The sequence below is a fragment of the Falco peregrinus genome, chromosome 3, assembly GCF_023634155.1.
Source record: "Falco peregrinus isolate bFalPer1 chromosome 3, bFalPer1.pri, whole genome shotgun sequence".
In the NCBI taxonomy this organism is placed as follows: domain Eukaryota; kingdom Metazoa; phylum Chordata; class Aves; order Falconiformes; family Falconidae; genus Falco; species Falco peregrinus.
Genome location: NC_073723.1, coordinates 13,911,320 through 13,924,056, shown reverse-complemented (window position 1 = coordinate 13,924,056; position 12,737 = coordinate 13,911,320). Strand labels below are relative to the sequence as shown.

The window sequence follows — 12,737 nt, the reverse complement described above, 5'->3', positions numbered from 1 at the left end:
CCCAAAGATGGCTGCAGGCCGGGCGGTGAGTGCATTGAGAGCAGCCCTGCGGAGAAGGACTTGGGGGTATTGGTGAATGGAGAACTGAGTATGAGCCGGCAACGTTCACACGGAGCCCAGAAAGCCAGTCGTATGCCAGGTTGCATCAAAAGCAGCGTGGCCGGCAGGTCGAGGGAGGTGATTCTCCCTCCCTACTCGGCTCTGGTGAGAGTGGAGTACTGCATTCGGCTCTGAAGGCCCCCAGCGTAAGAAAGGCATGGACCTGCTCGAGCGGGTCCAGAGGAGGGCCACAAAGATGAGGAGGAGGTGCAGCACCTCCCCTTTGCAGACAGGCTGAGAGAGTTGGGATCGTTTAGCCGGGAGAAGAGGAGGCTTTGTGGAGACCTTGCAGCGGCCATGCGGTACTTTGAGGGGGCCCTCAGGAAAGGTGGGGAGGGCCTCTGGACCAGGGAGTGTAGTGATAAGACGACAGGTAACGGATTTAACCTGAGAGAGGGTAGCTTTAGGTTAGATATGAGAAAGAAATTCTTTCCCGTGAGGTCGGTGAGATGCTGGAAGAAGTTGCTTAGAGCAGCTGTGGCTGCCCCCTGCCTGGAGCTGTTCAAGGCCAGGCTGGATGGTGCTTTGAGCAAGCTGGTGTGGTGGAAGGTGTCCCTGCCCACGGCAGAGGGCTTGGAGCTAGATGATCTTGAAGGTCCCTTCCAACCCAACCCCTTTGACGACTCTATCCCCTCCCTGTTCTTACCTCGACCCACAAACCGTTTTGTTGTGTTCTCTCTCCCCTTTCCAGTTGAGGAGGGGGAGTGACAGAGCGGCTTGGCGGGCACCTGGCATCCAGCCAAAGTGAACCCAGCGCACAGGAGGAGCTTGCGTCAGAGGCATGGGTGGAAGTGCATTAGCGTGTCCAAGCCTTTGTTTGGGCAAGTGAAGGGCTTGTGTCACGGGCTGGAAGCCCACCGGCTTGCCAGCAGGTGGTGTTGCTGCGGCGATACTTCCTAAGAGAGGTCTTGTGGTCCTTGTCCACCCACCCCGATGGCCTGTTGAGTCCCGGTTCTGTGCCGGGTGAGGCTGGAAGAGCCTTAGAAGAAAGGAAGAGGAGGCACCTGAGGCTGGCATGCGGGAGAACTTTATTGAGGCAAAGGAGTGAAATGGCAGGAGCACCAAGGGGAAGGGAGGTGCAAGTAGGGCGGCCGTCAGCCGAGGGCTCCTTTCCTTGCAGTAGACTTTTCCAGAGCACCGAGGTCTTCCTGCCTTGCAGTGGGAGCAGCGCGGCGGAGGTGCCCCGGTGGTCTTTGGCTTGTGAGAAGGTGTTTGCAGCAGAGAGTACCGGATGTAGCTGTAGGGGCGATGCAAAGAAGACAGTGGGAGAAGAGGAGGAGGTAGGTAGCTCATGTTTCCAGGCACCGCGGGCTGGCCCCTTCGCTGCTTGCTTTGTGCCTTGAGGGGCGGAGGAGCCACGGACGGCGAGCCCATGTGGCAGCAGGAGCCTGAAGGTAGGTCCTCAATCCGTGACTTGGCTTCTAGCGTGTGGTTGGCTGGTATCAGGCGTGGTGTAAGGAGCCCTTAGCAGGGGTAGCAGGCTCTTCTGGCACCGTAGCAGCCCAGGCCTCCGAAGCCATAGCCGAAGCCGCCGGAGGAGACGGGCACTCCCTGGGAGCTGAGGATGTTGCCCACGGCAGCCGATGAGGACGATCCGACGGCGGTGCTCTGGGGGAAGGAGCTGAGGATGGGTCCCGGCAGGGTGACCAGCACGGCGGGAGGCTGGATGACGACGCGGGATTCTTCGCACTGCCTGACGCAGGGCTCGTTGCAGCTGTTAGCCAGCGGGGGTGGGTCCGCAGGGGCTGCAGAGGTTGTTGCAGGCCATGTCTGTGGTGTTGAGGGGCCCTGTAAGAGAGGGTGTTGAGGAAGCGGAGGGTGGTGGGGGCGCGAGGGGTGGCGTTACAGGAGGGCAGGGGAATGTGGAGGCGCGGTGTGGGGCTGCGGGGAGCGCGGCGGTGGGGAGGCGTCGGCACTGCTGAGTCTGGAGGCAGCGCGTGCTGGAAGAGATGGGGCGGGTGCGGCAGGAGAAGGAGGGGAAGGGGCTTCAGGCTCACCTTGTTGACCGTGGAGGAGAAGGCACCAGGAGCAGCGTGTGAGAGAGAGAGGTGCTGGGCCAGCTTTTATGCTGGACCCTGAGGGGCGGGACAGCCTTTGCACAACGCGGTGTTTTGCAGCAAGAAGCTGTTGCGTGCCACAGCCTGGTGAGTAATGTGGTGGGGTGCGTTTTTCCCCCGCAGTTCTGCAATGTAGTGTCCTCCACTTGAGGACATGTCCACTTGGTCCTGGCGGCAGCTTTGAGGTGCAAATATTAGAGGCCAAAGGCTTGGTGTTGATGGCGCGTGTCAGGGCATGCAGAACATGTGACCGAAGCCTAGGAGGGGTGGGGTGTCGTCAGTGAGGTCATGCTGTGGCACTCGTGTGGTGTGTTTTGTGGGTGCGCTGGGAAGGAGGGGCTCCTTTTTCTCGCAGCCCCGGAAGGTTGGTCTGGGCTTTCTGCTGTTGCGGGCAGGAGTGGCGGCCCCCTCAGTGGCATTTGCTCCGTGCCTGCCTTGCTGCCAGCTTGCTAAGCCTGCCTTGAGGCCTGGCCTTTGCCATTGAGCGTGCTCTGTGCGTGCCTTGGTGCCCGCCTTGCTTGTAAGGTTGTAGCTGGGAGAAAGGGGCCTGCGTGTCCGGGCTTGTGCCCCCTGGGGTCCGTCCCTGGGGGTGTCGGTGCGGGCAGAGGCAGAGGAGGCCTTTTTGGGAGAGCAGGCCGCCATCCCGGCAGCCCTGGCCGAGAGCTCGCCGGTCCTGTGACGTGGGGAGCCCTGCCTGGCTCCACCAGTGCTGGTGCTGCCCGTTCCGTAGCGAACCCCTTAGCTGTGGTGGCACGTTTGCAGCCTGGTGTCTGGCGTGCCACAGTGCTTGATGTGGGCCAGCTCACCAAGGCAGGTGAATTTCTGGAGAGCCCGTGAGTGTGGCGAGAGGCAGAGGTGGAGTGGGAGCGGCAGGCGGGGGAGGCTGGGGAGCCAGGGCCTTTGGGCTCTTTACTTGGGGTGAATGCCGAGGAGGGGAGGCCATTTCTCTGCACAGTGTGAGACGGGCAGAAAGAGAATCTGGAGATTGCCGAGGGTGGTTGGACGTAAGCACGCTGCACGGCACAGCAGAGCGAGGCCCTGGTGGTGGTGGATGCATGCCGAAGGGTCGATGAATGGCAAGGCCTGCCCCAGTTGAGCCGGGATGAGCGTTTTGCAGGCTGTGTGTGGGGCGAGCCGTTGTTGTTGCTGAGGAAGAGGAAGGGAGTGGGAAGGTGTGCCTTGGGACTGGATGTACGGAGGTCCCTGGGTCCTGATGAGTCAGAGCCACGAATGCTGGGGGAGCTGGCTGATGTCCTTGGGAGGCCACTCTCAATTATCTTTTAAAGGTCATAGTTCCTGGGGGCAGTTGCGGGTGTCCAGAAGATTGCTCTTAGGCCTCCTGTCTTGCAGAAGGGCGGGAAGGAAGATGTGGGAGAGCAGAGGCTGGTGAGCCTGTCCTTGTTGCCAGGGGAGGTGATGGAGAAAATCCTCCGCGGAAGCGTTGCCAAGCTGCTGAAGGACAAGCAAGTGATGAGGAGCCGTCGGCATGGATTTACCAAGAGGGAATCGTGCTTGACTGACCTCCCTGTCTTCTGTGTTGGAGTGGCTAGCTTTGTGGACAAGGAGAGAGACGTGGCTGGTGTTCACTTCAGCTTTGTAGAAGAGTCTTTGACGCTGTCTCCCCTTGCGCGCTCACAGGCGCTGGGGGCAGCCGTGTTCAGCATCCTCGTCTGTGATCCGGGCAGTGGGATGGAGCGTCCCCACAGCAAGTTGGCAGGTGGTAACCCTCCTTTTCAGAAAGGTCAAGAGGAAGACCCAGGTTAACGACAGGTCGGTCAGCGTCACCTCCGTGCCTGGCGGGATCGTGGAGCAGATCCTCCTGGAAAGTATGCCAAGGCACCTGGAAAAGGGAGGCGTGACTGCTGACGGCCAACATGGCTTCACAGAGGGCAAAGCGTGCCTGACAAATGGGGGTGGCCTTCTATGACAGGATTAAGGCATTGGTGGGTAAGGGAAGAGCGACTGGCGTCACGTCCCTGGACTTGTGCAGAGCATTTGATACTGTCCCGCGCAAGATCCTTGTCTCTAAAATGGAGAGATGCGGACTTGGTGGGTGGACCGCTCGGTGTGTGATTGGCTGGATGGGTGCTCTCAATGAGTTGCAATGAAAGGCTCGATGTCCGAGTGGAGCCCAGTGATGAGTGGTGTCCCTCAGGGGTCCGTGCTGGGGCCAGTATGATTTAACTTCTTTGTTAGGGCCACGGACAGTGGGCTGGAGTGTGCAGCCTCGGCAAGTTTGCGGATGACGCCAAGCTGAGTGTTGCGGTTGATGCTCTAGAGGGAAGGGATGCCATCCAGAGGGACCGTGGCAGGCTTGGGAGGTGGGCCCGTGCAAAGCTCATGGAGTGCCACGAGGCCAAGTGCCAGGGGCAATCCCAAAGATGGCTGCAGGCCGGGCGGTGAGTGCATTGAGAGCAGCCCTGCGGAGAAGGACTTGGGGGTATTGGTGAATGGAGAACTGAGTATGAGCCGGCAACGTTCACACGGAGCCCAGAAAGCCAGTCGTATGCCAGGTTGCATCAAAAGCAGCGTGGCCGGCAGGTCGAGGGAGGTGATTCTCCCTCCCTACTCGGCTCTGGTGAGAGTGGAGTACTGCATTCGGCTCTGAAGGCCCCCAGCGTAAGAAAGGCATGGACCTGCTCGAGCGGGTCCAGAGGAGGGCCACAAAGATGAGGAGGAGGTGCAGCACCTCCCCTTTGCAGACAGGCTGAGAGAGTTGGGATCGTTTAGCCGGGAGAAGAGGAGGCTTTGTGGAGACCTTGCAGCGGCCATGCGGTACTTTGAGGGGGCCCTCAGGAAAGGTGGGGAGGGCCTCTGGACCAGGGAGTGTAGTGATAAGACGACAGGTAACGGATTTAACCTGAGAGAGGGTAGCTTTAGGTTAGATATGAGAAAGAAATTCTTTCCCGTGAGGTCGGTGAGATGCTGGAAGAAGCTGCTTAGAGCAGCTGTGGCTGCCCCCTGCCTGGAGCTGTTCAAGGCCAGGCTGGATGGTGCTTTGAGCAAGCTGGTGTGGTGGAAGGTGTCCCTGCCCACGGCAGAGGGCTTGGAGCTAGATGATCTTGAAGGTCCCTTCCAACCCAAACCCTTTGACGACTCTATCCCCTCCCTGTTCTTACCTCGACCCACAAACCGTTTTGTTGTGTTCTCTCTCCCCTTTCCAGTTGAGGAGGGGGAGTGACAGAGCGGCTTGGCGGGCACCTGGCATCCAGCCAAAGTGAACCCAGCGCACAGGAGGAGCTTGCGTCAGAGGCATGGGTGGAAGTGCATTAGCGTGTCCAAGCCTTTGGGCAAGTGAAGGGCTTGTGTCACGGGCTGGAAGCCCACCGGCTTGCCAGCAGGTGGTGTTGCTGCGGCGATACTTCCTAAGAGAGGTCTTGTGGTCCTTGTCCACCCACCCCGATGGCCTGTTGAGTCCCGGTTCTGTGCCGGGTGAGGCTGGAAGAGCCTTAGAAGAAAGGAAGAGGAGGCACCTGAGGCTGGCATGCGGGAGAACTTTATTGAGGCAAAGGAGTGAAATGGCAGGAGCACCAAGGGGAAGGGAGCGGGTCTGAGGTGCAAGTAGGGCGGCCGTCAGCCGAGGGCTCCTTTCCTTGCAGTAGACTTTTCCAGAGCACCGAGGTCTTCCTGCCTTGCAGTGGGAGCAGCGCGGCGGAGGTGCCCCGGTGGTCTTTGGCTTGTGAGAAGGTGTTTGCAGCAGAGAGTACCGGATGTAGCTGTAGGGGCGATGCAAAGAAGACAGTGGGAGAAGAGGAGGAGGTAGGTAGCTCATGTTTCCAGGCACCGCGGGCTGGCCCCTTCGCTGCTTGCTTTGTGCCTTGAGGGGCGGAGGAGCCACGGACGGCGAGCCCATGTGGCAGCAGGAGCCTGAAGGTAGGTCCTCAATCCGTGACTTGGCTTCTAGCGTGTGGTTGGCTGGTATCAGGCGTGGTGTAAGGAGCCCTTAGCAGGGGTAGCAGGCTCTTCTGGCACCGTAGCAGCCCAGGCCTCCGAAGCCATAGCCGAAGCCGCCGGAGGAGACGGGCACTCCCTGGGAGCTGAGGATGTTGCCCACGGCAGCCGATGAGGACGATCCGACGGCGGTGCTCTGGGGGAAGGAGCTGAGGATGGGTCCCGGCAGGGTGACCAGCACGGCGGGAGGCTGGATGACGACGCGGGATTCTTCGCACTGCCTGACGCAGGGCTCGTTGCAGCTGTTAGCCAGCGGGGTGGGTCCGCAGGGGCTGCAGAGGTTGTTGCAGGCCATGTCTGTGGTGTTGAGGGGCCCTGTAAGAGAGGGTGTTGAGGAAGCGGAGGGTGGTGGGGGCGCGAGGGGTGGCGTTACAGGAGGGCAGGGGAATGTGGAGGCGCGGTGTGGGGCTGCGGGGAGCGCGGCGGTGGGGAGGCGTCGGCACTGCTGAGTCTGGAGGCAGCGCGTGCTGGAAGAGATGGGGCGGGTGCGGCAGGAGAAGGAGGGGAAGGGGCTTCAGGCTTACCTTGTTGACCGTGGAGGAGAAGGCACCAGGAGCAGCGTGTGAGAGAGAGAGGTGCTGGGCCAGCTTTTATGCTGGACCCTGAGGGGCGGGACAGCCTTTGCACAACGCGGTGTTTTGCAGCAAGAAGCTGTTGCGTGCCACAGCCTGGTGAGTAATGTGGTGGGGTGCGTTTTTCCCCCGCAGTTCTGCAATGTAGTGTCCTCCACTTGAGGACATGTCCACTTGGTCCTGGCGGCAGCTTTGAGGTGCAAATATTAGAGGCCAAAGGCTTGGTGTTGATGGCGCGTGTCAGGGCATGCAGAACATGTGACCGAAGCCTAGGAGGGGTGGGGTGTCGTCAGTGAGGTCATGCTGTGGCACTCGTGTGGTGTGTTTTGTGGGTGCGCTGGGAAGGAGGGGCTCCTTTTCCTCGCAGCCCCGGAAGGTTGGTCTGGGCTTTCTGCTGTTGCGGGCAGGAGTGGCGGCCCCCTCAGTGGCATTTGCTCCGTGCCTGCCTTGCTGCCAGCTTGCTAAGCCTGCCTTGAGGCCTGGCCTTTGCCATTGAGCGTGCTCTGTGCGTGCCTTGGTGCCCGCCTTGCTTGTAAGGTTGTAGCTGGGAGAAAGGGGCCTGCGTGTCCGGGCTTGTGCCCCCTGGGGTCCGTCCCTGGGGGTGTCGGTGCGGGCAGAGGCAGAGGAGGCCTTTTTGGGAGAGCAGGCCGCCATCCCGGCAGCCCTGGCCGAGAGCTCGCCGGTCCTGTGACGTGGGGAGCCCTGCCTGGCTCCACCAGTGCTGGTGCTGCCCGTTCCGTAGCGAACCCCTTAGCTGTGGTGGCACGTTTGCAGCCTGGTGTCTGGCGTGCCACAGTGCTTGATGTGGGCCAGCTCACCAAGGCAGGTGAATTTCTGGAGAGCCCGTGAGTGTGGCGAGAGGCAGAGGTGGAGTGGGAGCGGCAGGCGGGGGAGGCTGGGGAGCCAGGGCCTTTGGGCTCTTTACTTGGGGTGAATGCCGAGGAGGGGAGGCCATTTCTCTGCACAGTGTGAGACGGGCAGAAAGAGAATCTGGAGATTGCCGAGGGTGGTTGGACGTAAGCACGCTGCACGGCACAGCAGAGCGAGGCCCTGGTGGTGGTGGATGCATGCCGAAGGGTCGATGAATGGCAAGGCCTGCCCCAGTTGAGCCGGGATGAGCGTTTTGCAGGCTGTGTGTGGGGCGAGCCGTTGTTGTTGCTGAGGAAGAGGAAGGGAGTGGGAAGGTGTGCCTTGGGACTGGATGTACGGAGGTCCCTGGGTCCTGATGAGTCAGAGCCACGAATGCTGGGGGAGCTGGCTGATGTCCTTGGGAGGCCACTCTCAATTATCTTTTAAAGGTCATAGCTCCTGGGGGCAGTTGCGGGTGTCCAGAAGATTGCTCTTAGGCCTCCTGTCTTGCAGAAGGGCGGGAAGGAAGATGTGGGAGAGCAGAGGCTGGTGAGCCTGTCCTTGTTGCCAGGGGAGGTGATGGAGAAAATCCTCCGCGGAAGCGTTGCCAAGCTGCTGAAGGACAAGCAAGTGATGAGGAGCCGTCGGCATGGATTTACCAAGAGGGAATCGTGCTTGACTGACCTCCCTGTCTTCTGTGTTGGAGTGGCTAGCTTTGTGGACAAGGAGAGAGACGTGGCTGGTGTTCACTTCAGCTTTGTAGAAGAGTCTTTGACGCTGTCTCCCCTTGCGCGCTCACAGGCGCTGGGGGCAGCCGTGTTCAGCATCCTCGTCTGTGATACGGGCAGTGGGATGGAGCGTCCCCACAGCAAGTTGGCAGGTGGTAACCCTCCTTTTCAGAAAGGTCAAGAGGAAGACCCAGGTTAACGACAGGTCGGTCAGCGTCACCTCCGTGCCTGGCGGGATCGTGGAGCAGATCCTCCTGGAAAGTATGCCAAGGCACCTGGAAAAGGGAGGCGTGACTGCTGACGGCCAACATGGCTTCACAGAGGGCAAAGCGTGCCTGACAAATGGGGTGGCCTTCTATGACAGGATTAAGGCATTGGTGGGTAAGGGAAGAGCGACTGGCGTCACGTCCCTGGACTTGTGCAGAGCATTTGATACTGTCCCGCGCAAGATCCTTGTCTCTAAAATGGAGAGATGCGGACTTGGTGGGTGGACCGCTCGGTGTGTGATTGGCTGGATGGGTGCTCTCAATGAGTTGCAATGAAAGGCTCGATGTCCGAGTGGAGCCCAGTGATGAGTGGTGTCCCTCAGGGGTCCGTGCTGGGGCCAGTATGATTTAACATCTTTGTTAGGGCCACGGACAGTGGGCTGGAGTGTGCAGCCTCGGCAAGTTTGCGGATGACGCCAAGCTGAGTGTTGCGGTTGATGCTCTAGAGGGAAGGGATGCCATCCAGAGGGACCGTGGCAGGCTTGGGAGGTGGGCCCGTGCAAAGCTCATGGAGTGCCACGAGGCCAAGTGCCAGGGGCAATCCCAAAGATGGCTGCAGGCCGGGCGGTGAGTGCATTGAGAGCAGCCCTGCGGAGAAGGACTTGGGGGTATTGGTGAATGGAGAACTGAGTATGAGCCGGCAACGTTCGCGCGGAGCCCAGAAAGCCAGTCGTATGCCAGGTTGCGTCAAAAGCAGCGTGGCCGGCAGGTCGAGGGAGGTGATTCTCCCTCCCTACTCGGCTCTGGTGAGAGTGGAGTACTGCATTCGGCTCTGAAGGCCCCCAGCATAAGAAAGGCATGGACCTGCTCGAGCGGGTCCAGAGGAGGGCCACAAAGATGAGGAGGAGGTGCAGCACCTCCTTTGCAGACAGGCTGAGAGAGTTGGGATCGTTTAGCCGGGAGAAGAGGAGGCTTTGTGGAGACCTTGCAGCGGCCATGCGGTACTTTGAGGGGGCCCTCAGGAAAGGTGGGGAGGGCCTCTGGACCAGGGAGTGTAGTGATAAGACGACAGGTAACGGATTTAACCTGAGAGAGGGTAGCTTTAGGTTAGATATGAGAAAGAAATTCTTTCCCGTGAGGTCGGTGAGATGCTGGAAGAAGTTGCTTAGAGCAGCTGTGGCTGCCCCCTGCCTGGAGCTGTTCAAGGCCAGGCTGGATGGTGCTTTGAGCAAGCTGGTGTGGTGGAAGGTGTCCCTGCCCACGGCAGAGGGCTTGGAGCTAGATGATCTTGAAGGTCCCTTCCAACCCAACCCCTTTGACGACTCTTTCCCCTCCCTGTTCTTACCTCGACCCACAAACCGTTTTGTTGTGTTCTCTCTCCCCTTTCCAGTTGAGGAGGGGGGAGTGACAGAGCGGCTTGGCGGGCACCTGGCATCCAGCCAAAGTGAACCCAGCGCACAGGAGGAGCTTGCGTCAGAGGCATGGGTGGAAGTGCATTAGCGTGTCCAAGCCTTTGTTTGGGCAAGTGAAGGGCTTGTGTCACGGGCTGGAAGCCCACCGGCTTGCCAGCAGGTGGTGTTGCTGCGGCGATACTTCCTAAGAGAGGTCTTGTGGTCCTTGTCCACCCACCCCGATGGCCTGTTGAGTCCCGGTTCTGTGCCGGGTGAGGCTGGAAGAGCCTTAGAAGAAAGGAAGAGGAGGCACCTGAGGCTGGCATGCGGGAGAACTTTATTGAGGCAAAGGAGTGAAATGGCAGGAGCACCAAGGGGAAGGGAGGTGCAAGTAGGGCGGCCGTCAGCCGAGGGCTCCTTTCCTTGCAGTAGACTTTTCCAGAGCACCGAGGTCTTCCTGCCTTGCAGTGGGAGCAGCGCGGCGGAGGTGCCCCGGTGGTCTTTGGCTTGTGAGAAGGTGTTTGCAGCAGAGAGTACCGGATGTAGCTGTAGGGGCGATGCAAAGAAGACAGTGGGAGAAGAGGAGGAGGTAGGTAGCTCATGTTTCCAGGCACCGCGGGCTGGCCCCTTCGCTGCTTGCTTTGTGCCTTGAGGGGCGGAGGAGCCACGGACGGCGAGCCCATGTGGCAGCAGGAGCCTGAAGGTACGTCCTCAATCCGTGACTTGGCTTCTAGCGTGTGGTTGGCTGGTATCAGGCGTGGTGTAAGGAGCCCTTAGCAGGGGTAGCAGGCTCTTCTGGCACCGTAGCAGCCCAGGCCTCCGAAGCCATAGCCGAAGCCGCCGGAGGAGACGGGCACTCCCTGGGAGCTGAGGATGTTGCCCACGGCAGCCGATGAGGACGATCCGACGGCGGTGCTCTGGGGGAAGGAGCTGAGGATGGGTCCCGGCAGGGTGACCAGCACGGCGGGAGGCTGGATGACGACGCGGGATTCTTCGCACTGCCTGACGCAGGGCTCGTTGCAGCTGTTAGCCAGCGGAGTGGGTCCGCAGGGGCTGCAGAGGTTGTTGCAGGCCATGTCTGTGGTGTTGAGGGGCCCTGTAAGAGAGGGTGTTGAGGAAGCGGAGGGTGGTGGGGGCGCGAGGGGTGGCGTTACAGGAGGGCAGGGGAATGTGGAGGCGCGGTGTGGGGCTGCGGGGAGCGCGGCGGTGGGGAGGCGTCGGCACTGCTGAGTCTGGAGGCAGCGCGTGCTGGAAGAGATGGGGCGGGTGCGGCAGGAGAAGGAGGGGAAGGGGCTTCAGGCTCACCTTGTTGACCGTGGAGGAGAAGGCACCAGGAGCAGCGTGTGAGAGAGAGAGGTGCTGGGCCAGCTTTTATGCTGGACCCTGAGGGGCGGGACAGCCTTTGCACAACGCGGTGTTTTGCAGCAAGAAGCTGTTGCGTGCCACAGCCTGGTGAGTAATGTGGTGGGGTGCGTTTTTCCCCCGCAGTTCTGCAATGTAGTGTCCTCCACTTGAGGACATGTCCACTTGGTCCTGGCGGCAGCTTTGAGGTGCAAATATTAGAGGCCAAAGGCTTGGTGTTGATGGCGCGTGTCAGGGCATGCAGAACATGTGACCGAAGCCTAGGAGGGGTGGGGTGTCGTCAGTGAGGTCATGCTGTGGCACTCGTGTGGTGTGTTTTGTGGGTGCGCTGGGAAGGAGGGGCTCCTTTTCCTCGCAGCCCCGGAAGGTTGGTCTGGGCTTTCTGCTGTTGCGGGCAGGAGTGGCGGCCCCCTCAGTGGCATTTGCTCCGTGCCTGCCTTGCTGCCAGCTTGCTAAGCCTGCCTTGAGGCCTGGCCTTTGCCATTGAGCGTGCTCTGTGCGTGCCTTGGTGCCCGCCTTGCTTGTAAGGTTGTAGCTGGGAGAAAGGGGCCTGCGTGTCCGGGCTTGTGCCCCCTGGGGTCCGTCCCTGGGGGTGTCGGTGCGGGCAGAGGCAGACGAGGCCTTTTTGGGAGAGCAGGCCGCCATCCTGGCAGCCCTGGCCGAGAGCTCGCCGGTCCTGTGACGTGGGGAGCCCTGCCTGGCTCCGCCGGTGCTGGTGCTGCCCGTTCCGTAGCGAACCCCTTAGCTGTGGTGGCACGTTTGCAGCCTGGTGTCTGGCGTGCCACAGTGCTTGATGTGGGCCAGCTCACCAAGGCAGGTGAATTTCTGGAGAGCCCGTGAGTGTGGCGAGAGGCAGAGGTGGAGTGGGAGCGGCAGGCGGGGGAGGCTGGGGAGCCAGGGCCTTTGGGCTCTTTACTTGGGGTGAATGCCGAGGAGGGGAGGCCATTTCTCTGCACAGTGTGAGACGGGCAGAAAGAGAATCTGGAGATTGCCGAGGGTGGTTGGACGTAAGCACGCTGCACGGCACAGCAGAGCGAGGCCCTGGTGGTGGTGGATGCATGCCGAAGGGTCGATGAATGGCAAGGCCTGCCCCAGTTGAGCCGGGATGAGCGTTTTGCAGGCTGTGTGTGGGGCGAGCCGTTGTTGTTGCTGAGGAAGAGGAAGGGAGTGGGAAGGTGTGCCTTGGGACTGGATGTACGGAGGTCCCTGGGTCCTGATGAGTCAGAGCCACGAATGCTGGGGGAGCTGGCTGATGTCCTTGGGAGGCCACTCTCAATTATCTTTTAAAGGTCATAGCTCCTGGGGGCAGTTGCGGGTGTCCAGAAGATTGCTCTTAGGCCTCCTGTCTTGCAGAAGGGCGGGAAGGAAGATGTGGGAGAGCAGAGGCTGGTGAGCCTGTCCTTGTTGCCAGGGGAGGTGATGGAGAAAATCCTCCGCGGAAGCGTTGCCAAGCTGCTGAAGGACAAGCAAGTGATGAGGAGCCGTCGGCATGGATTTACCAAGAGGGAATCGTGCTTGACTG

At 60.5% G+C, this 12,737-nt stretch overlaps 2 protein-coding genes and 1 pseudogene across 2 annotated transcripts; all 3 read right to left on the bottom strand.

Annotated features, from left to right (window-relative positions):
• Positions 1–1,563: 1,563 nt before the first annotated feature.
• Positions 1,564–1,867, bottom strand: LOC129784064 (feather keratin-like; annotated as a pseudogene).
• A 4,232-nt stretch (positions 1,868–6,099) lies between these two features.
• On the bottom strand, positions 6,100–6,411 carry LOC129784195 (feather keratin-like). The gene has a single exon (XM_055800528.1). The coding sequence runs from the start codon at positions 6,400–6,402 to the stop codon at positions 6,100–6,102; it is 303 nt and encodes a 100-aa protein (XP_055656503.1). The 5' UTR covers positions 6,403–6,411.
• Positions 6,412–10,626: 4,215 nt separating this feature from the next.
• Positions 10,627–10,938, bottom strand: LOC129784194 (feather keratin-like). Its single transcript, XM_055800527.1, has one exon. It carries the CDS (start codon positions 10,927–10,929, stop codon positions 10,627–10,629), a length of 303 nt encoding a protein of 100 aa, XP_055656502.1. The 5' UTR covers positions 10,930–10,938.
• Between the last annotated feature and the right edge of the window lie 1,799 nt (positions 10,939–12,737).